Source organism: Rhinopithecus roxellana, chromosome 17, assembly GCF_007565055.1.
Source record: "Rhinopithecus roxellana isolate Shanxi Qingling chromosome 17, ASM756505v1, whole genome shotgun sequence".
NCBI classification, from domain to species: domain Eukaryota; kingdom Metazoa; phylum Chordata; class Mammalia; order Primates; family Cercopithecidae; genus Rhinopithecus; species Rhinopithecus roxellana.
The window spans coordinates 80,901,092-80,921,365 of record NC_044565.1 but is presented as its reverse complement, the minus strand read 5'-3'; the positions used below and the strand labels follow the sequence as shown (position 1 = coordinate 80,921,365).

Below are 20,274 nucleotides of genomic sequence, written 5' to 3'. Positions count from 1 at the left end.
AAGCTCAGTCTGAGGTGTTGCTGTTAAAATAGAGACAAACAAACAACTATCTGTAAGGTGCGGCATTAGGATATTATCATCTATGTCAGACAAGGGGGGAATAAAAAATAATTTTAGTCACCCAGAAGATGCATTTCTGAAAAGTTCAAATCATTTGGAAGGTACTAAACAAAACATGCTTTTTAAAAAATTTCTAAATTCAACTATAGATGAGGAAAAAATGGTTTTTTAAAAACACTGCAGGCTGGGCGCGGTGGCTCACACCTGTAATCCCAGCACTTTGGGAGGCCGAAGTGGGCAGATCACCTGAGGTCAGGAGTTTGAGACCAGCCTTGCCAACATGGTGAAACCCCATCTCTTTTTTTTTTGTTTTGTTTTTTTGTATTTTTGTGGTTTTTTTTTTGAGGCGGAGTCTGGCTCTGTCGCCCAGGCTGGAGTGCGGTGGCCGGATCTCAGCTCACTGCAAGCTCCGCCTCCCGGGTTTACGCCATTCTCCTGCCTCCGCCTCCCAAGTAGCTGGGACTACAGGCGCCCGCCTCGTCGCCCGGCTAGTTTTTTGTATTCTTTAGTAGAGACGGGGTTTCACCGTATTAGCCAGGGTGGTCTCGATCTCCTGACCTTGTGATCCGCCCGTCTCGGCCTCCCAAAGTGCTGGGATTACAGGCTTCAGCCACCGCGCCCAGCCTATGAAACCCCATCTCTACTAAAAATACAAAAAAATGAGCCAGGCATGGTGGCACACACCTGTAATCCCAGCTACTCAGGAGACCGGAGGCAGGAGAATCGCTTGAACCCAGGAGGCGGAGGTTGCAGTGAGCCGAGATCGTGCCATTGCACTCCAGCCTGGGGGACAAGAGCGAGACTTCGTCTCAAAAAAACAAAACAAAACAAAACAAAACAAAAAAAAACTGCAAAGTAAATCCTTTGTAAGCAAAAGAATTATTTTGTAACCATTCCTCCAACATATCAATTTCATAAGATCATGTTGTAGAACTGTACTGTGATAGCTGTAAAATTTCTCTATGGGAAGGCCTTGGGGGACAAGAATCTGGCCAGAAAAGGGAATGTATGTAGCTTTCTATTTTCTTTTTTTTTTTTTTTTTTTTTTGAGACAGAGTCTTGCCCTGTTGCCTAGGATGGAGTGCAGTGGCGCGATCTAGGCTCACTACAACCTCTGCCTCCCAAATTCAGGAGATCCTCCCACCTAATCCTCTCCAATAGCTGGGGCTATAGGCATGTACCACCATGCCCACTTACCTTTTTTTTTTTTTTTTTTTGGATTTTTTTGTAGAGATGAAGTTTTGCCATGTTGCCCAGGCTAGTCTCGAATTCTTGGGCTCAAGTGATCCACATGCATCTGCCTCCCAAAGTGTTGGGATTACAGTTGCGAGTCACTGCACCTGGCCTAAAACTAACTTTTAATGAAATGAAACATTATGGTCAGTTATATAGAACTTTGGACATGGAGAGAGTTGTATAAACCTAGAAAGATTTCCTAGCATTGTTTCTGTTAGAAAAAGAAATTCAGACTGAGTGCGGTGGCTCACGCCTCTAAACCCAGCACTTTGGGGAAGCCAAGACGGGCAGATCACGAGGTCAGGAGTTTGAGACCAGTCTGGCCAACATGGCAAAACCCCATCTCTACTAAAAATAACAAAAATTAACTGGGCATGGTGGAGGGTGCCTGTAATCCCAGCTACTCGGGAGGCTGAGGCAGGAGAATCTCTTGAACCCGGGAGGCGGAGGTTGCAGTGGGCCAAGATTATGCCATTGCACTCCAGCCTGGGCAACAAGAGGAAGACTCCATCTCAAAAAAAAAAAAAAAAAAAAAAAAGAAAAGAAATAAAAAGAAATTCAAATAGTAATAGTTGTTATCACAGCATTAATAAAGTATTTGGTAGGAAATCTTTTTATTTTACTGGGGACTCCCAGTAGAAAATACCTGGATCCTGGGGTGGGAGTGGGTACAATGGAAGGGCGATTACAAATAGCAAGCTGGGATTACAGGCAAGAGCCACCACATTGGGCCTTAACCCAGCTTTTAAAAGGTTAGTGATTACTGTTGCTAACAACCTGAAACATAACTGAATCTTAAGTGTAAAAACGTGCATTTATCAGGCCAGGCACAGCCAATTAGCTTGCTACAAGAGCAAAACTCCGTCTCAAAAAAAATAAAAATAAAATAAATAAATAAAAGCTAGGTTAATTATACATTTATCTGACAGACTCAGTTCTGAGTGGAAAAGCCATGTAGCCCATTAGAAGGGACATTCTTCTTTTTCTCCTTTTATTTATTTTTTTGAAATGGAGTCTCACTCTATCACCCAGACTAGATCTCAGCTCACTGCAACCTCCACCTCCCAAGTTCAAACGATTCTCCTGCTTCAGCTTCCCAAGTAGCTGGGATTACAAGTGCATGCCACCACACCTGGCTAATTTTTGTATTATTAGTCGAGGTTTCACCATGTTGGCTAGGCTGGTCTCGAACTCCTGACCTCAAGTGATCCACCCTCCTTGGACTCCCAAAGTGCTGGGATTACAGGAGAGAGCCACCACGCCTTGCCAAATTTTTGTGTTTTTAGTAGCGACAGGGTTTCACCATATTGGCCACGCTGGTCTCAAACTCCTGACCTCAGGTGATCCACCTGCCTCCACTTCCCAAAGTGCTGGCATTATAGGTATGAGACACTGCGCCCGGTCCTATTTTTTTTTAATTTGACATTTTTATTTTTCTTTTATTTTATATATAGAGATGAAGTCTTGATATGTTGCCTGGGCTGGTCTCAAACTCAAGTGAGTTCAAGCTTGAGTTTTTAAGTCTGGGCTCAAGTAATCCTCTGACCTAGGCCTCCCAAAGTGCTGGGATTACAGGCATGACATGCTGCACCAGCCTGTATTTTTAAATGTTTGTCTTCTGACTATGTTTCTTATATCTGTCTTCACCACTGATTATGACTGGCACTTAGTCATTAAACTAAATTATGCTGGGAGCAGTGGGTCACGCCTGTAATCCCAGCATTTTGAGAGGCAGAGGTAGAAGTGTGCCGAGGTAGGAGGATCATTTGATCCCAGGAGTTCAAGACCAGCTTGGGCAACATGGCGAAACCCTGTCTCTACCAAAAAAAATACAAAAATTAGCCAGATGTGGTGGGGCATGCCTGTAGTCCCAGTTATTCTAGAGGCTGAGGTGGGAGGATCACCTGAGCCTGGGGAGGTCAAGGCCGCAGTGAGCTGTGTGGGTAATAGATGAGACTCTCTCAAAAATAAAGAGAAGAGAAGAGTGGAAAAGAAAAGAGAAAAGAAAAGAACCTAGGCTGGGCACCGTGGCTCACCAGGACCAGTGGCTCACACCTGTAATCCCAGCATTCTGGGAGGCCGAGGCGGGTGGATCACCTGACGTCAGGAGTTGAGGTAAGGAATGTGGTGGTACATGCCTATAGTCCCAGCTACTTGGGAAGCTGAGGCACAAGAATCGCTTGAACCCGGGGAGCAGAGGTTGTAGTGAGCTGAGATCGCGCCATTCGCACTCCAGTCTGAGCAACAGAGTGAGACTCCGTCTCAAAAAAAAAGAAACAACCTAAATTAACATTTACCAGATAGTTATGATTATTTTCAATATACATATACTATAACAAATTTAAGATAATCATTTAACTGTTAATACTACAAAAGTCATGAAAATATACCAGTGAATACAAAGGACTGATGTCCTTAAAGTAGAAAGAGTTCCTATGAATCAGTAAGCTAGAACACACACCCCAACAGAAAAAAAAATCAGCAAAGGACAGAAACAAATTGCCAATAAGCATAGTGTTCAACCTCATTGTAAATCAACAAAATACAAATTAAAAAATATAAGATTCTTTTTTTTTTTTTTTTTGAGATGGAGTCGCTCTCTGTCACCCAGGCTGGAGTGTAGTGGCACGATATTTGCTCACTGCAACCTCTGCCTTCCAGGTTCAAGCAATTCTCCTGTCTCAGCCTCCTGAGTAGCTGGGATTACAGGCACATGCCAGCATGTCTGGCTAATATTTGTGTTTTTAGTGGAGACAGGATTTCACCACGTTTGCCAGGCTGGTCTCGAACTCCTGACCTCGTGATCTGCCCATGTTGGCCTCCCAAAGTGCTGGGATTACAGGTGTGAGCCACCATGCTCGGCCAAAAATATCCTTTTTTTTTTTAGATGGAGTCTCACTCTGTCACCCAGGCTGGAGTGTAGTGGCACAATCTCGGCTCACTACAAGTTCCGCCTCCTGGGTTCACGCCATTCTCCTGCCTCAGCCTCCCAAGTAGCTGGGACTACAGGCGCCCGCCACCACGCCCAGCTAATTTTTGTATTTTTAGTAGAGACGGGGTTTCACCGCGTTAGCCAGGATAGTCTCCATCTCCTTTTCTTTTCTTTTCTTTTCTTTTTTTTGAGACGGAGTCTCGCTCTGTCACCCAGGCTGGAGTGCAGTGACCGGATCTCAGGTCACTGCAAGCTCTGCCTCCCAGGTTTAGGCCATTCTCCTGCCTCAGCCTCCCGAGTAGCTGGGACTACAGGCACCCGCCACCACACCTGGCTAGTTTTTTGTATTTGTTTAGTAGAGACGGGGTTTCACTGTGTTAGCCAGGATGGTCTCGATCTCCTGACCTCGTGATCCGCCCGTCTTGGCCTCCCAAAGTGCTGGGATTACAGGCTTGAGCCACCGCGCCCGGCTCCATCTCCTAACCTCATGATCCGCCTGCCTCGGACTCCCAAAGTGCTGGGACTACAGGCATGAGCCACTGTACCCAGCCCAAAAATCCATTTTTAAAATCAAATTTGGCAGATTAAAAAATTAACATCCAGTATTAAGGAAGGTAGTGAGAATCAAATACTATTACAGACTTGTTTTTCACTTCAGCATTACCTATAACATAAAACATGAAAGCAATCTAAACTTCTTACAAGAGAGGATTCCTATATAGTGGAATACTATGCAAACAAACTGCTGTAGAAGAATATTTAATGACTTAGAAAATTGTTTATGGCATAATGCATTGTATTAGTTGGGGTTCTCCAGGGAAACAAAACCAGTAGGATATCTATATCTATATCTGTATTTGTATCTATATCTATCAATATCATCTATCTATCGAGATTTAGTGTAAGGAATTGGCTCATGTAATTACAGAAGTGAAACAGTTTGAGTTTGCAAATCTATCAAAAAATAAAATGTCAATAAACTACAGGAGTTTTAAAGAAAACAGACAGTCACAAATAGTGACTGGGAAGGTATAAACTGAATGTGATTTTTAATTTTTTTTTCGAGACAGGGTCTTGCTGTCTCACCCAGACTGGAGTACAATGTCATGATAGCTCACTGTAATCTCTGCCTCCCAGGCTCACGCCATTCTCCTGCCTCAGCCACCCAAGTAGCTGGGGTTATAGCTGCATGCCACCATGCCTGGCTAATTTTCGTATTTTTAGTAGAGATGGGGTTTCACCCCTGACCTCAGATGATCCGCCTGCCTCTGCTTCCCAAAGTGCTGGGATTACAGGCGTGAGCCACCGCACCCAGTCTTGAATGTGATTTTTTAAAAAAGATTAATGGGGCCAGGTGTGGTGGCTCACGCCTGTAATCCCAGCACTTTGGGATGCTGAGGAGGGTGAATTAGGAGGTCAGGAGTTCGAGACCAGCCTGACCAACATGCTGAAACCCATCTCTACTAAAAATATAAAAAATCAGCCAGGCATGGTGGCGTGCGCCTGTAATCCCAGCTAGTCAGGAGGCTGAGGCAGAAGCATAGCTTGAACCAGAGTGGCAGAGGTTGCATGCCATTGCACTCCAGCCTAAGCAACAGAGTGAGACTCCATCTCAAATAAAAAAAAAAAAAAAAAAAAAAAAAAAAAAAGAGGCCGGGCGCAGTGGCTCACTCGTGTAATCCCAGCACTTTGGGAGACCAAAGTGGGCCTGGGCCTAGGAGTTCCAGACCAGCCTGGGCAGCATAGTGATACTCCCTTCCTCATCTCCCCCGCCCCAACCATCTCTACAAAAAAATAAAAAGCCAGGAGTGCTGTTGCATGCCTGTAGATGCAGTTACTCAAAAGCTGAGGTGGGAGGATGCCTTGGGCCTGTGAGCTATAGGCTGCAGTGAGTTGAGATCGCACTCCAGCCTGGATGGGGGAGACGAGACCCTGTCTCAAAAACAAACAAACAAACAAACAAAAACCCACGCCACTGTGTCCTAGAATTATTCCGTCTGGTTACATACCATGGAAGGTTGTTTACTGTTGTTTTTGGCGTTGTTTTTTAATTGTTTTGTAGAGATGGGGGTCTTATCATGTTACCCAGGCTGCTCTTGAACTGGACTCAAGCAATCCTCCTGCTTGGCCTCCCAACTGCTGGGATGGCAGGTGTGAGCCACTGGACTCAGTCTATTGTATTTTTATGCACAAATATCCTTATTCTTTCTTTAGAAAAACAGCCCCCGGGCCGGGGGTGGTGGCTCACACCTGTAATCCCAGCACTTTGGGAGGCTGAGTCGGGCGGATCACGTGAGGTTGGGAGTTCAAGACCAGCCTGACCAACATGGAAAAACCCTGTCTCTACTGAAAATATAAAATTAGCTGGGTGTGGTGGCACATGCCTGTAATCCCAGCTACTCGGGAGGCTGAGACAGGAGAATCACTTGAACCTAGGAGGTGGAGGTTGCAGGTAAGCCGAGATCGCGCCATTGCACTCCAGCCTGGGCAACAAGAGCAAAACTCTGTCTCAAAATAAATAAATAAATAATAGTAATAAATAATACAATTATTTAAAAAATAATACTATAGACAGGGTCTCGCCATGTGGCTCGAACTCCTGAGCTCAAGCCATCCACCCACCTCTGCCTCGAGTGTTGGGATTACAGGCATGGGCCACCTCACCCGGCCATTTCATAATACAATGTAACATTCCTCAGAAAACTTCACCATTACCTAGATTGTTTTACACACCTAAACCATCCATTTAGGTAGTATTTGTATCAGTGGGGCATTCCTACATCACATTATTCCTTTTCCTAGTTTCATTCTTGAAGTTGTTCAGAGCACTGCAGTTCTTTATTGCTCTCTCTCTCTAGCCTCTCATCTTTTAGTACTGACAATTGTCCAGTACTTAGCTAATGAGAAATTAATTTCTTAATACAGTATGAAAGAATTATGAACATGCCTCTTCCTTCCCAGAATGTCCTAACAGCATTCTAGGGGAAACAGAAAATCATGAAATGTGGAAAAAGAAAAGAAAGCTGAACATAGCTGTTTGACTTGACCTACAGTACACACACACACAGCACATACATAAATACATATTAAAGACTAGTATTGGTTAGCATAGGCTACTTATTTATATTAAAAATAGATTATTGGCCTGGCAGAGAGGGAAGCTGGGGTCCAGGAGGTGGAGTCTGAGGTCTGCCCACTTCTCGCCCTGCCTTAAAAAGAAAAAGATCAATGTGCAAAAGGTTTAGATTTGTTTTTCCTTTCTTGTTTTAACGTTTTCACATTCAAGCTCAAATGATGATAATGATGATAATGACTTAAAAGTGAAACTGAAATGGTGAGAGAAGTAAGATTAAAAAGGGAACTTTTTCTTTAATATTTATCTGGAAATACCAAATGTAGAAAATGCAGATACATTTTGAAAACTGCTGTAAAAGGCTTATGAATTATTCCCCTTTCCTAAACTAATAATACTGTTAAAATTTAACAATAGTAGCATGTTAATAACTAATATTTCATATTAGGAAATATTACAATATTTGAATTAAGTACTTTTCATATTCAAATAATCTGAGAATGTAATCTAAATTTAACACAGATTTCTAGAGGCAGAAACTTATGTGGGTGAATGTGAATTCAAAAAGAATTAGCAGGAATGAAAGTTCTCTGCACAGTAAAATCTCCCTGATTTGGATTGACATTTAGTGAAAAGAATTGGTTGCCTGTTCTTAGAGAAAGAGTGTTCAGTAGAAAGTAGAATAGTCTGTGGAAATAGTATACAGTATTATGATTTTTTCATGCTAACCAGATTAACAAAGCCTGGCCTTATACTGGCCCTGCTTTCATAGGGATAAATAGTATGTAATTAGCTTATTGAACACCTGTCTCCAAGACAGGCATGTCTGTGAATCAGGATTTGAAAGCAATTGGTTATAAATTTTAAAACTGCTTCTGTTTACTATTACTTGCTTGGAAATTTCTTTAGTACAGCTATAGACTTTTTGTTTTGTTGGTAGAGATGAGGGTCTAGTACTGTTCCCCAGGTTGGTCTCAAAGTCCTGGCCTCAAGCAACCCTCCCACCTCAACCTCCCAAAGTGCTGGGATTACCGGCATGAGCCACAAACCCCTACCTAGACTTTGTATTCAGAGTCAAAAAAAGTTTATTGAGGTTTATTAGGAATTCTACAGCATAATATGCACTGTCTTTCAAGCAGTTATCTATGCTTGGTTCAACAGTAATTTTCTTTTTTTTTGAGTCAGAGTTTTGCTCTTTTTTTTTTTTTTGAGACGGAGTTTCGCTCTCGTTGCCCAGGCTGGAGTACAATGACGCGATTTTGGCTCACTGCAACCTCTGCCTCCTGGTTCAAGCAGTTCTCCTGCCTCAGTCTCCCAAGTAGCTGGGATTACAGGCATGCACCACCACGCCCAGCTAATTTTGTATTTTTAGTAGAGACAGGGTTCCTCCAATGTTGGTCAGGCTGGTCTCAAACTCCTGACTTCAGATGATCTACCCGCCTCAGCCTCCCAAAGTGCTGGGATTACAGGCATGAGCCACTGCGCCTGGCCTCAACAGTAATTTTCATAGCTTCTTAACAGAAGAAATAAAGCTGTACAGAATTTATATCCTATCTTTCAGTGACTATATAATTTTTTTTTTTTTTTGAGATAGAGTCTTGCTCTGTCGCCTAGACTGGAGTGCAGTGGCACGATCTCAGCTCACTGCAACCTCCGCCTCCCGGGTTCAAGCAATTCTGCTGCCTCAGCCTCCTGAGTAGCTCGGACTACAGGCAAACGCCGCCATGCCAGGCTAATTTTTTGTATTTTAGTAGGGACGGGGTTTTACTGTACTGCCCAGGCTGATCTCAAACTCCTGAGCTCAGGTAATCTGCCCGCCTCGGCCTCCCAAAGTGTTGGGATGACAGGCGTGAGCCACTGCGCCCGGCCCCTATATAGTCTTTATAACTATTGTTTAATTCTTTTGAGAAGAACCTATAGATCTTTATAATTATTGTTTAATTCTTTTGAGAAGAACCTATAGATCTTTATAATTATTGTTTAATTCTTTTGAGAAGAACCTTGTTAAGACAAAAATCACCAAGACTAAGTGAGAACACATATACTCTACAGAGCTTCTATTTCCTTCCTAGAGATTTTCCTGAGATAGACTAATTCTCTCTATAACTTAATCTATTTTAAAAATATGCAGAAAATCATAGCATGACCTGGAGAGAATCCATGCTTTATTCACCAACTAGGCCTTCTTTCCCTGTACTTTACATTCCACACCTATACATACCAAATGAAGTTGCCGAAGATGAAAAAGATAAAAATGCGAATACCTAAAGATGTCCTTTTTAATGTACATTTCCAACTTTTGTGTATTCCAAGAATTTACGATGTAATGTCTATGTTTCTAGCAAAAAAGAACTATTTCTCTATTTGTAGTTGGTGTCTAGAGCAATTCTAATGTAAAGAAGTTTTGCATTTATTTGGTACTATTGAGTGGCTGAGCCGCAAGGCTGCTATTTCCACTGAATGGAGATACAAAAAGATGACTTATGAGTCCCAGTCCTCAGGATCTGAGTATTGGTGGATCACACGTGTTACAAAACGAAAGCATTAGGAAGTGCAAATCAGTTACTTTGAGCTTCAGATGCAAATAATTTCCAAATTGTCACTGCCCAAAATGCTTTAAACATTCAGGGTTTTGTCACAATTTCAATATAACGGGGGGGTGGGGTGGGGTGGGGGGCGGGACCCCACAGCTCTATTCCTTTGTCTTTCAGACTCCAAGAACTCAGACCGTGGTGGTGACAAACTGGTGACTGGTTGAGAAGTTGGAGGGGGCGTGCAGGGCAGGAGGCTTTACCACCAGTCCCTGGGTGCGTCATCCTTCCTAAAGCCTATGGTGTAAAAACCACCACTCAGAATGGCGGGGTTCATGGACTTTTCACCAGGGCCAAACCTTCGATTACCTCTGATGAGCCCCAAAGATCACAGAGTAGCTGACTAGGCCAGGTCCCCCAAACGGAAAGGCGCGACGGCTGCAACATCAGCGGTTAAATGGTACAGCATTTCATAGGCAGGTCTAGTGCATCCGTACTAAGATTGTTAAGGCTGAGGGTCCCTAGAGTGGGGAAAACGAATGGAGGCGGGGTAGGGACACGGGAAGGAAGACAAGGAGAGTGTAGAAAAGGAGGGGAGGAGGGGGCGGGACAGCATGGGGAAGGTCTCAGGTTTACGGGAGAGATCGTGGCGTTCCCATGGAAACGTATCCCTCCGCTCATGACCCGCGTGCTCGTTTCTTCAGTTCCTTCCGCGTCGTTTCTCGGCTGTTTCCGCCCAGCTCCTTTGTGCCGCGCAGAACAACGGGATGACGCATGCGCAGAGCCCAGCGGCCGCATATATAAATGCGAACCCGGGCTCTTCCTCGTAGTGCCGCCGGGACTGTTGGCGGGTGTGGGTCTGTGTCAGCTTTTTACGTCACTCGAGCCCTGGGCGCTGCGAGCTGAAGAGCCGAGCACGCGGGTCGGTCATCATGTCGCGTTACGGGCGGTATGGAGGAGGTAAGAGGCTGGAGTCCGGTGAGGGACGTTGGTGTGGGTGTAGTGAGCACTGCGAGGCCGTAGGGTTGGCGCGGCGGTTGGGAGACGGTTATTCCGCGTGCGTAATGGCGGCTTCGGCGCACGCCATACGAAGCCGGAGGCAGCGGGGGCGGGGTGCTGAAGGGAGACAGAGGATGGCGGATGTACCTCTCTGCCGAGTTCCGTACTCTCGGGAATTTTTGTGGCCCAATCCAGCCTGAAGCAGGGTTGAGATCACGGTTTGCGCGTTGCTTTTCTCGGAGCCGCCCGGCGGCCCCCCTCCCCCCTCCCTCGGCGGCGGCTGCCATTTTGCGCACATTGACGACCGTGGTGGCGCATTTCCTCAGCGCTTTCCCGCCACTTCAGGGGACAGATCTGGCCGCAGCTGTAAGATCGTGGTTGTGTTTGAGACGGAACGAAATTGACAGCTGTGAGCTGCGTGTTCTCGTCAAACAATCGGTTAAATTGCGGAATGGGAATGAGGACATAATCTGCGACTGGCGGCTGGTTTCTTTTTCTCTTTTAGTTCTTTCGAGCGCGGTTTATGGCTCTGGGGCGGGGAGCTGGAGTCTTGGGCGAGCCTGTGCCTGGGGCGGTTGCCGCGGAGGAAGAGAGCCGGTGCCAGCCCTGCTCTCCCTGCCCGGCCCCTACTGAGGCCTTCCCGCCGCCGACGCCGCTGCGGGCCCGCGCGCTCCCGGTGCACCCGGGGCTGCCGGGACTCATGGGCGGGGCGGGGCGGGGCCGGGCCGCGTCCCGCCCCACGCTTCGGTGTATCCTACCACGCATCTCTGTGTTCGGGAGGGTCACTTCGCATTATTTAGAACGTTAAGAACTTTGTCAAAAGTCTAGTTTTTCAGGGATTTGCGGACTTCCACCAGTTTTAGGACTAAGTTCAATCTTGGATAGAGGGCATTTAATGTGCTTTACCCAATCTTCAGGATGACCCGTTTTAAGGCATATCATTGATTGAAACTTGGGCCAGGTTTTGCATAATGTGCATTCTTCTATTTGCGTTTTTAAACAGAAACCAAGGTGTATGTTGGTAACCTGGGAACTGGCGCTGGCAAAGGAGAGTTAGAAAGGGCTTTCAGTTATTATGGTCCTTTAAGAACTGTATGGATTGCGAGAAATCCTCCAGGATTTGCCTTTGTGGAATTCGAAGATCCTAGAGATGCAGAAGATGCAGTACGAGGACTGGATGGAAAGTAAGTAAGATGTTATGAAACTTCTGTTCATTAAAATATACTGTGGCTAGGTAATAAGCTTAGTGCTAAGCTTGGATTCTGAAGTCTGGAAGAGACCTTAAATAGCTGGTCAGAGTGTTACTTGCTAAAGGCACACGAAGGTTAAAGAAGATAGCGGAGATGGAGTTAGGGCTTAGTAAAGACCGCCAAAGTTTGTGAGGGGGAAGGAGTGGTTGGAAAGAGTTCTTCTTAAATCTAGAAGTCCTGAATATATTTTTAACTTTAGAATTTTGTTAATTTACTTTTATTAGAGTGATTTGTGGCTCCCGAGTGAGGGTTGAACTGTCGACAGGCATGCCTCGGAGATCACGTTTTGATAGACCACCTGCCCGACGTCCCTTTGATCCAAATGATAGATGCTATGAGTGTGGCGAAAAGGGACATTATGCCTATGATTGTCATCGTTACAGCCGGCGAAGAAGAAGCAGGTATTTATTTTAATAAAGGAATGGTTGGTATTCTAGTTAATCAAGTAATTCTTTTATTAGCAAGGCAGAAACTAGTGTTTTTCTATAAACTTGAATGTTAATTGTACAGGTGTATTTTACAATTTTTGTTTAATTAAAAAAATGTTACTATATTAATAATCAACCTGGTCAAAACCTTTCAGGTTTCTTCGTTTGAGTCAGTCGCCTTGATTCAGAATGTCACGAGCCTTATGATATCATGCTGAGGCGCCTTGCAAATCCGACAATTAAGATCCTCCTAGACCTTGAGGTGATCAGCATAAGAGGCCAGATCCCCTCGAGTCATCTACACCTAGCTTCACCTTATTCTTTAAAGGGCAGAAAATTTGAGACGGTGATCGCCGTAACAGTAAATTTGGCTTACAATTGGGGCCCCCCTCCGGTTTAGAAAGAGGAACAGCAGATTGACCACATTCCCAACTAGAAAAATCTTCTTGCGTCAATCAAGCCTCACCTGGCTCATTTGGCTGTCAGTTTGATCGTCGTTAGATTGAAGAAAACATCTAGATGCAGCGATCGGCTATAGATACTTCTAGATCGTCTAGATCTACTAGACCATGGGCCAAAGAGGGTCGACCTGCAAACTTGCAAGGTTTATTTTAAATACACATTACAGTGTTTTATATTATGTAATTCTAAGTTGTAATTCAGCTTTTAACAAATCTTTTTTTTAGGTAGTAAAAAAAAAAATGCTCAACAACTAATAGGCCCAGAGTTTATTTCCAAATGAGACACTAAATTTAAATAGTTTTGAGATTTGATTTCAGCAGAGGCACACAAACTCTTAAAAACGAGTTATTGTCTGACATTTTGTTTTTTCTCTAACTTGAAAAATAGGTCACGGTCTAGATCACATTCTCGATCCAGAGGAAGGCGATACTCTCGCTCACGCAGCAGGAGCAGGGGACGGAGGTGAGATCTTGTTTAATTGAAGTCTTTCTGTATTATTATTAAATTCACTGATAGTCCATTACAGAAAGAAAAAGCTCACTATTTTTTTGGAGACAGGGTCTTGCTCTGTCACCCAGGCTAGAGTACAGTGGCATAATCACGACTCACTGCAGCCTTGACCTCTTGGATTTAAGCAGTCCTCCTGCCTCAGCCTCCTGAGTAACTGGGATTATAGGCACTGCCACCATACCCAGCTAGTTTTTCTTTTTGTAGAAATGGTCTTGCACTGTTTCCCAGGCTGGTCTCAAGCTCCTGGGCTTGAGACCAGTGCTGGGATTACAGGCATAAGCCATTGCACCGTTCCCCAATTGAAGTCTTAACAGGCCAAAAAAAAAAAAAATGTGGAGATGGACTTAAAGTTCTTTATTTTAGGTCAAGGTCAGCATCTCCTCGACGATCAAGATCTATCTCTCTTCGTAGATCAAGATCAGCTTCACTCAGAAGATCTAGGTCTGGTTCTATAAAAGGATCGAGGTATTTCCAGTATGTAACACTTTCTTTTCTTATTTGTGTTTGGGTTGTTCACATCTTACAGCAGTAGAGTGTCTTAAGGACATAATTCAAATGTATTGTTTCAGGGAATATTTGAGATGTAAAAGTTTGGAATTTATATGTAACTTGTAACATAAATATTAATCTAGTTTTATAGATGAAGAAAAGGGCTACTACAGATTTTAAGGCTTGCTAGAGAGGCCATGGTGGTAGAGAAAGGTCCAAAGCAACACAGTTCTAGTGAACACTCTGGGTAGGCATATTGCTATAAACTTGTGGCTTCAGATTAGATGATACTAGCTCTGAAAGATGGTAATTGATTTTCCTGACAAAAAGGCCTGTTAGAACCAGGAAAAGAGATTAGAAGCAAGTAGAAACATTTCTCATTTTTGGAATGATGGGGTTGATTGGAGACACTGGAAAGTTGGGGCAGTAGTGTGTACACACAAATGAATGTGGATTTTTTTTTTTTTTTTAGACAGAGACCTGAAAAAACAAACTTAAAAACCAGAGCTTTACTCTTTGTAGAAGGCCTTAAAAGGAGATAGAGTGGAAAAAATTGTAAAATAAGTATTGTAATATGTAATTAATAATATTCCAATATTGTGAGACGGAGTCTCGCTCTGTCACCCAGGCTGGAGTGCAGTGGCGCAGTCTCTGCTCACTGCAAGCTCCACCTCCCGGGTTCACACCATTTTCCTGCCTCAGCCTCCCTGGTAGCTGGGACTACAGGCACCCACCACCACGCCCAGCTAATTTTTTGTATTTTTAGTAGAGACGGGGTTTCACCGTGTTAGCCAGGATGGTCTTGATCTCCTGACTTGTGATCTGTCCGCCTCAGCCTCCCAAAGTGCTGGGATTACAGGCTTGAGCTACCGTGCCTGACCCAACAATATTATCTGTATCAGTGATAAAACAGTGGTACAGAATGCTACTGGGAGTTAAATTGCTGTTTAATAGCACAAAACCTTTAAATGCAGGAACTCGGAATCTTGTGATCTATTTGAGAAAGCTGTGGACTATCTCATTAGATATATTTAAAAGATAGATATGTCCGATTTGGTTTGTCTGACAAATTCATGGCTCTCAAACATAACGATCCAGGAATATAAAGCCTTACTAAGTGGTGGCTTGCTTCTCGTTTGGCCTTACCACCTGAATTAGTCTCAGTTCAGGGGTCTGGTTATTTTTTTTTCATTCTTTTTTTTTTTTTTTTGAGATAGAGTCTCCCTGTGTTGCCCAGGCTGGAGTGCAGGGGCGCGATCTCGGCTTACTGCAAGCTCCGCCTCCCGGGTTCATGCCATTCTCCTGCCTCAGCCTCCCCAGCAGCTGGGACTACAGGTGCCCACCACCACGCCCAGCTAATTTTTGTATTTTTAGTAGAGACGGGGTTTCACCATGTTAGCCAGGATGGTCTCCATTTCCTCACCTTGTGATCCACCCGCCTTGGCCTCCCAGAGTGCTGGGATTACAGGCGTGAACCACCACACCAGCCGGGGTCTGGTTATTTTCATCCTGCCTTAGCCTCCTGAGTAGCTGGGACTACCATTGTGCACCACAGTGCCCAGCTGAGGAATCTGTGCCTTAAGTGAGGTTAGTTTTGCTTCCTTCATACCAGTCTTATCAAATAAAAACCATGTGTTTCCCTTGGATATTACACAGTGTTTGAGATTGTTATTCCTGTACGGGAACTGTAACCAGCTGAGTGATAGAAACAAGTAATTAAAATGGTGGTTCCTTATGTCTCGTAACAGTTTGTTTGAAAGTGTTAGAATAAGGCAAGTGTTGTATCTTGCTTAGTCTTAGCTTCTCTACGCCTAACCTACCTAATACAGTGTTGAGTAGTTGTTTAAGGAAATTCCTTAGGATAATTGATATAATTGTGTTCTTCACTTTTTTATTAAGATCCCCGTCGAGGTCAAGATCAAGATCCAGGTCTATTTCAAGACCAAGAAGCAGGTAGGGTAAAAATTTGATTATGCTCTTGTAGTTATATGGCACCAATATCCAAAGAGTTCAAAGTGTTTTTTAATTGTTGAAATTTTAAGTGTTAACTCTAAACTTAGTTGTTAGTGGGAACGCAGTACCTTATTTGTGTATGTCCTATTTATTACTGACTGACTTTCCCTGAACAAGGGAATGTAAAACTAGTGAGAAAGAAGTTTGTGACTTTGGGGATTATGTTAAAGAGGCCCTTGTTAGAACTGATAGGTGCATGGAGAAGCATCCTGAAATTAATATGCAATGTAAAAGATTAATCACGATATAGTAATTGATTCATTTTTTTGAAAAACAGTTGTTGGAAGATTGGCCTTTGTTAGCAACAACTGGTAGGATGTTTTTCAGTTTAAGTGCAGTCTGACATTTTAAGCTTAGGACCTTTGGGGGTTTGTTTTACGGTATTGGTGACTACAAGAAAGGGATTGGTTAGTACTCTTTCTTTAATAGAATTTCTCATGTTTTGACAGCCGATCAAAGTCCAGATCTCCATCTCCAAAAAGAAGGTAAGCTAAATGTTTTGTTGCCAGATCTTGCCTGTCAAGTGTGGCCTCTGCAGAATTTGTTTGCTTACTGCTTTGCAGTCTTTGAGCTCTTTGGAGAATTGGTGCTATATAGATTAAAATACTATGCTAAGTTTCTGAAATGATTGCTTTTCTTGATTCAAGAACGTTAGTTTATACTTTAGCTGGAAATATTTAGTCATAAAATGTTAGTGTGATTATTAAGATGCGATTGGTCCTGTGAGTACTTGGTAGAAATTTTGCTAAGAAACATGCCTTTTCCCCACTAGTAAGAGATACAAAGTGAGGAGAAAAGTCTTGCAAATATGTTACCTGCATAGTGCTAATGACCAGAAAACTTCAAATAGTTGTCATATTTAACTGCAAGTTGACCTTCCAATTTTGACAAGGAAGATAGCCTAATTTTTTTTTTTTCCCCCCGAGATGGAGTTTCCACTCTGTCGCCCAGGCTGGAGTGCAGTGGTGCAATCTTGACTCACTGCAGCCTCCGCTTCCTGGGTTTAAGCGATTATCCTGCCTCAGCTTCCTGAGCAGTTGGGATTACAGGCCCACCACTACGCCTGGCTAATTTTTTGTATTTTTAGTAGAGACGGAGTTTCACCATGTTTGGCCAAGTTGGTCTCGAACTCCTGACCTTAGGTGATCCACCTGCCTCGGCCTCCCAGTGTTGGGAGTACAGGTGCGAGCCACCGTGCCCAGCCAGGGTAGCCTAATCTTAAGCCAGGGACAAAAGATGAATATGTAAGTCTCATGTCATTTTTAGGTCTTTGCTATAGGAAATTAGTACCTTAGGCTACCTTTGAATTTATTGAAAGTTAGTACCTGTACATGACAGTTTCAATTGACACTAATTGGATCCAAACCTAATGTTTTTCTTTTTAGTCGTTCCCCATCAGGAAGTCCTCGCAGAAGTGCAAGTCCTGAAAGAATGGACTGAAGCTCTCAAGTTCACCCTTTAGGGAAAAGTTATTTTGTTTACATTATTATAAGGGATTTGTGATGTCTGTAAAGTGTAACCTAGGAAAGATAATTCAACCATCTAATCAAAATGGATCTGGATTACTACTCTGTAAATTCACAGCAGTAAGATAATATAAATTTTTGTTGAATGTATTAACATCCTATGGTCTGAAAATGTGGGTTTTTATTTGGCACATTTAAATAAAATGTTTCTAACTAGATTTTTGATTTGTGTTCAATATTAACACTTCTCAATTTGATGAATTTCAGAGTCAGACGTTATAATTGTTAACCTTATTCATACAGACGTACATTCAGAATTGAAAGGTGTTGGTTAAGTCTTGAACATCACTAACTGTTCTATACATAAAACTTGGCCAGGATCTTAAGGGACTTTGAAAATTCAATTCTACCCTTGTAGCTTTGGGTAAGATGACCTTGAGTCCCCTATAATATAGCATGAATGCATCATGACAGATCCTTAAGTTAGCTAATCCGTTTGAAGTTGGTGTTAGTAGGTATTGTCAAACTAAGGATCAGTGGTCAGGCTAGTGGGACCACTGATCTGTCTGTAAATGAGCATGACAGGAACTAAGCAAAAGTGATTAAATGTATGACAAATAGGGAGAAACTGATTTCTGGATGATCTTTATACTAATTGCAGCTTTCAGGCTACTATTAGGTGGCATAGTGTCAGTTAGAACTCCCCAACATAGGGGGAATTCTACTCAATGGTCTTTCGTTTCTTTGCTTTCTACATTAGTTATAACCAGTTTTATACCAAAAAAATGCATGTTTGAGGAATTGTCTGAAATAGGGACAAAACACCATGTAAACCAGCTTTGCAAAATTTTCCAGCCCAGATACTCCTCCTCTATTCAAATGGATTGTCTTATTCTGAGCAAAGACCTGGTAATCTTCAAGCTAGGTTTTGCAGTTCCCAACCACCAACATTCTTCTATTTTGCCAGGCTGGTGCAAAGTAATTCAAGATGTCAATCAGAAATGTCAATGAGACTAAAGTGGTTTTGTAAATCTCAGCTATATTTAGCAACACTCCATGTAGCTAATTTTTTTTTTTTGGTAGCATCTGGTAGACCTTAGAATGTTATAGCCAGTAGGTTCTTTATTCAGATTTTAAATGTATTAAGAATAGTAGGGCAGTAACAGTTAGTTTTGAGAGTTTTCTGGTCAAGTTTTTACCAGGCATTCTCTAGCCTTGGTACAAAACAAAAAATACAAAAAAAAAAAAAACAAAAAAAAAAACCCTGCTGGTTGCACAGATACCTAGGCTTGTCCATTTTATGCATTTCAGCAAAGTCATTGGATACCATTGCAACTTGGGGAATACTGGTCTGCATCAAGTTTATTTGGTAGTTTGATCGGTAGTATGTTGGAAGTTATTTGGATTCTTTGTTTTTGGAATTTTAACAACTGGCTGAATTATGGTTGGTATAAAGTTATGTGTACAATTGGCAGGCTTATTTATCTGTTGCACTTGGTTAGCTTTAATTGTTCTGTATTATATAAAGATAAGTTTACTCAACAATAAATCTGCAGAGATTGAACAAATAATCCTGATACTTAATTTTTGGAAGTGGGAGCTCTCAGCCGAAAGTAGGAGGCATTAATCTTTTAGCTTTAGGATGGGCAGCTAGCAGCGTCCTAGAAATGAGTATTGAAAGTCTAAAAAGGGTATGGAGGAGGGGTAGGGGCAAAAATGGTTTTAAACAAATTCTACCCTTGTGGGGCAAAGGGCTGTCTGGGCCCTCTTACATCACGTGCAACTTGGCACCCCTGTTACTTATCTCAAGGTTTGGTGCATCTCCCACTTGTTTTCTGTGATTGGAACTGCCAAATACATACTGATTTGAAAAGTGCTGGTCCAGACTCATTCCTTCTAAACTTACAGCCTAGCACTGATGAGGAATCAGTTTTTTTTTTTTAATTAAAAAAATTTTTGCTGGGTGCAGTGGCTCACACCTGTAATCCCCCAGCTACTTGGGAGGCTGAGACAGGAGAATTGCTTGAACCCGATTGAATAGAGGTTGCAGTGAGCTGAGATTGCGCCACTGTACTCCAGCCTGGGCGACAGAGAAAATCTCCGTCTCAAAAAAAAAAAAATACTGTTGCAGTGAATAACTACAGTACATCACTGACAGGTGAACATGCTTATCCAGATCATCCTCGGAAATGGAATTGCTGAGTCAAAGGGTATGTGCATTATGATTTTTGCTGGGTATTGTTGGTTTGCCTTCATGGCAGTGTATAGGAGTACCTGTTTCCTTGAATCAGTTCCTACCTGATGGGCTATCAAACTTGATTTTTTAACAATTTCAACTTGAAAAATGCTCTTTCAGCATAGATTTTTTTTTTCCTTTTTAAGACAGAGTCTCGCTCTGTCACCCAGGCTGGAGTGCAGTGGTGTGATCGCTCACTGCAACCTCTGCTTCCTGAGTTCAAGTGATTCTCCTGCCTCAGCCTCCCAAGTAGCTGGGATTACAGGTGCCCACCACCACGCCCTGCTGATTTGTACTTTTAGGTAGAGATGGGTTTTGCCATGTTGGGCAGGCTGGCCTTGAACTTCTGACTTTAGGTGATCTGCCCGCCTCAGCCTCCCAAAGTGCTGGGATTACAGGTGTGAGCTACCGTGCCTGGCCTCAGCATACATTTTTTTTTTTTTTTTTTTTTGAGGCAGGTTCTCACTGTTGCACATGCTGGAGTGCCATGGTACAATCGGCTTACTGTAGCCTCTGAACTCCTGGGCTCTAGTGATTCTGCCACCTGTCTCCTGAGTTGCTGGAACTACAGACATGCACCACCACACTG

The 20,274-nt window shown here is 43.1% G+C and overlaps 2 protein-coding genes across 6 annotated transcripts in view; one reads left to right on the top strand and one right to left on the bottom strand.

Annotated features, from left to right (window-relative positions):
• Window positions 1-5: 5 nt before the first annotated feature.
• The window catches only part of GALM (galactose mutarotase), a 109,066-nt gene continuing 88,797 nt past the window's right edge, over window positions 6-20,274 (bottom strand). The window contains exon 8 of the mRNA XM_030920723.1: window positions 6-20. The gene's annotated coding sequence lies outside the window, so the exon portion shown is untranslated. The remainder of the gene's footprint in view (window positions 21-20,274) is intronic.
• On the top strand, window positions 10,532-19,020 carry SRSF7 (serine and arginine rich splicing factor 7). Of its 5 annotated transcripts, none has more exons than XM_030920724.1 (8): window positions 10,532-10,792; window positions 11,835-12,015; window positions 12,306-12,482; window positions 13,359-13,433; window positions 13,845-13,946; window positions 15,870-15,923; window positions 16,433-16,468; window positions 17,369-19,020. In XM_030920724.1, the coding sequence occupies exons 1-8, from the start codon at window positions 10,765-10,767 to the stop codon at window positions 17,421-17,423; spliced, it is 708 nt and encodes a 235-aa protein (XP_030776584.1). In that variant the 5' UTR covers window positions 10,532-10,764; the 3' UTR covers window positions 17,424-19,020. The 5 variants fall into 5 exon arrangements, 4 of the variants coding, with proteins under 4 accessions (XP_030776584.1, XP_010362435.1, XP_030776585.1 ...); XM_010364133.2 differs by having other exon boundaries at window positions 13,845-13,955; XR_004054247.1 differs by having other exon boundaries at window positions 10,610-10,792; window positions 12,306-13,113; window positions 13,845-13,955.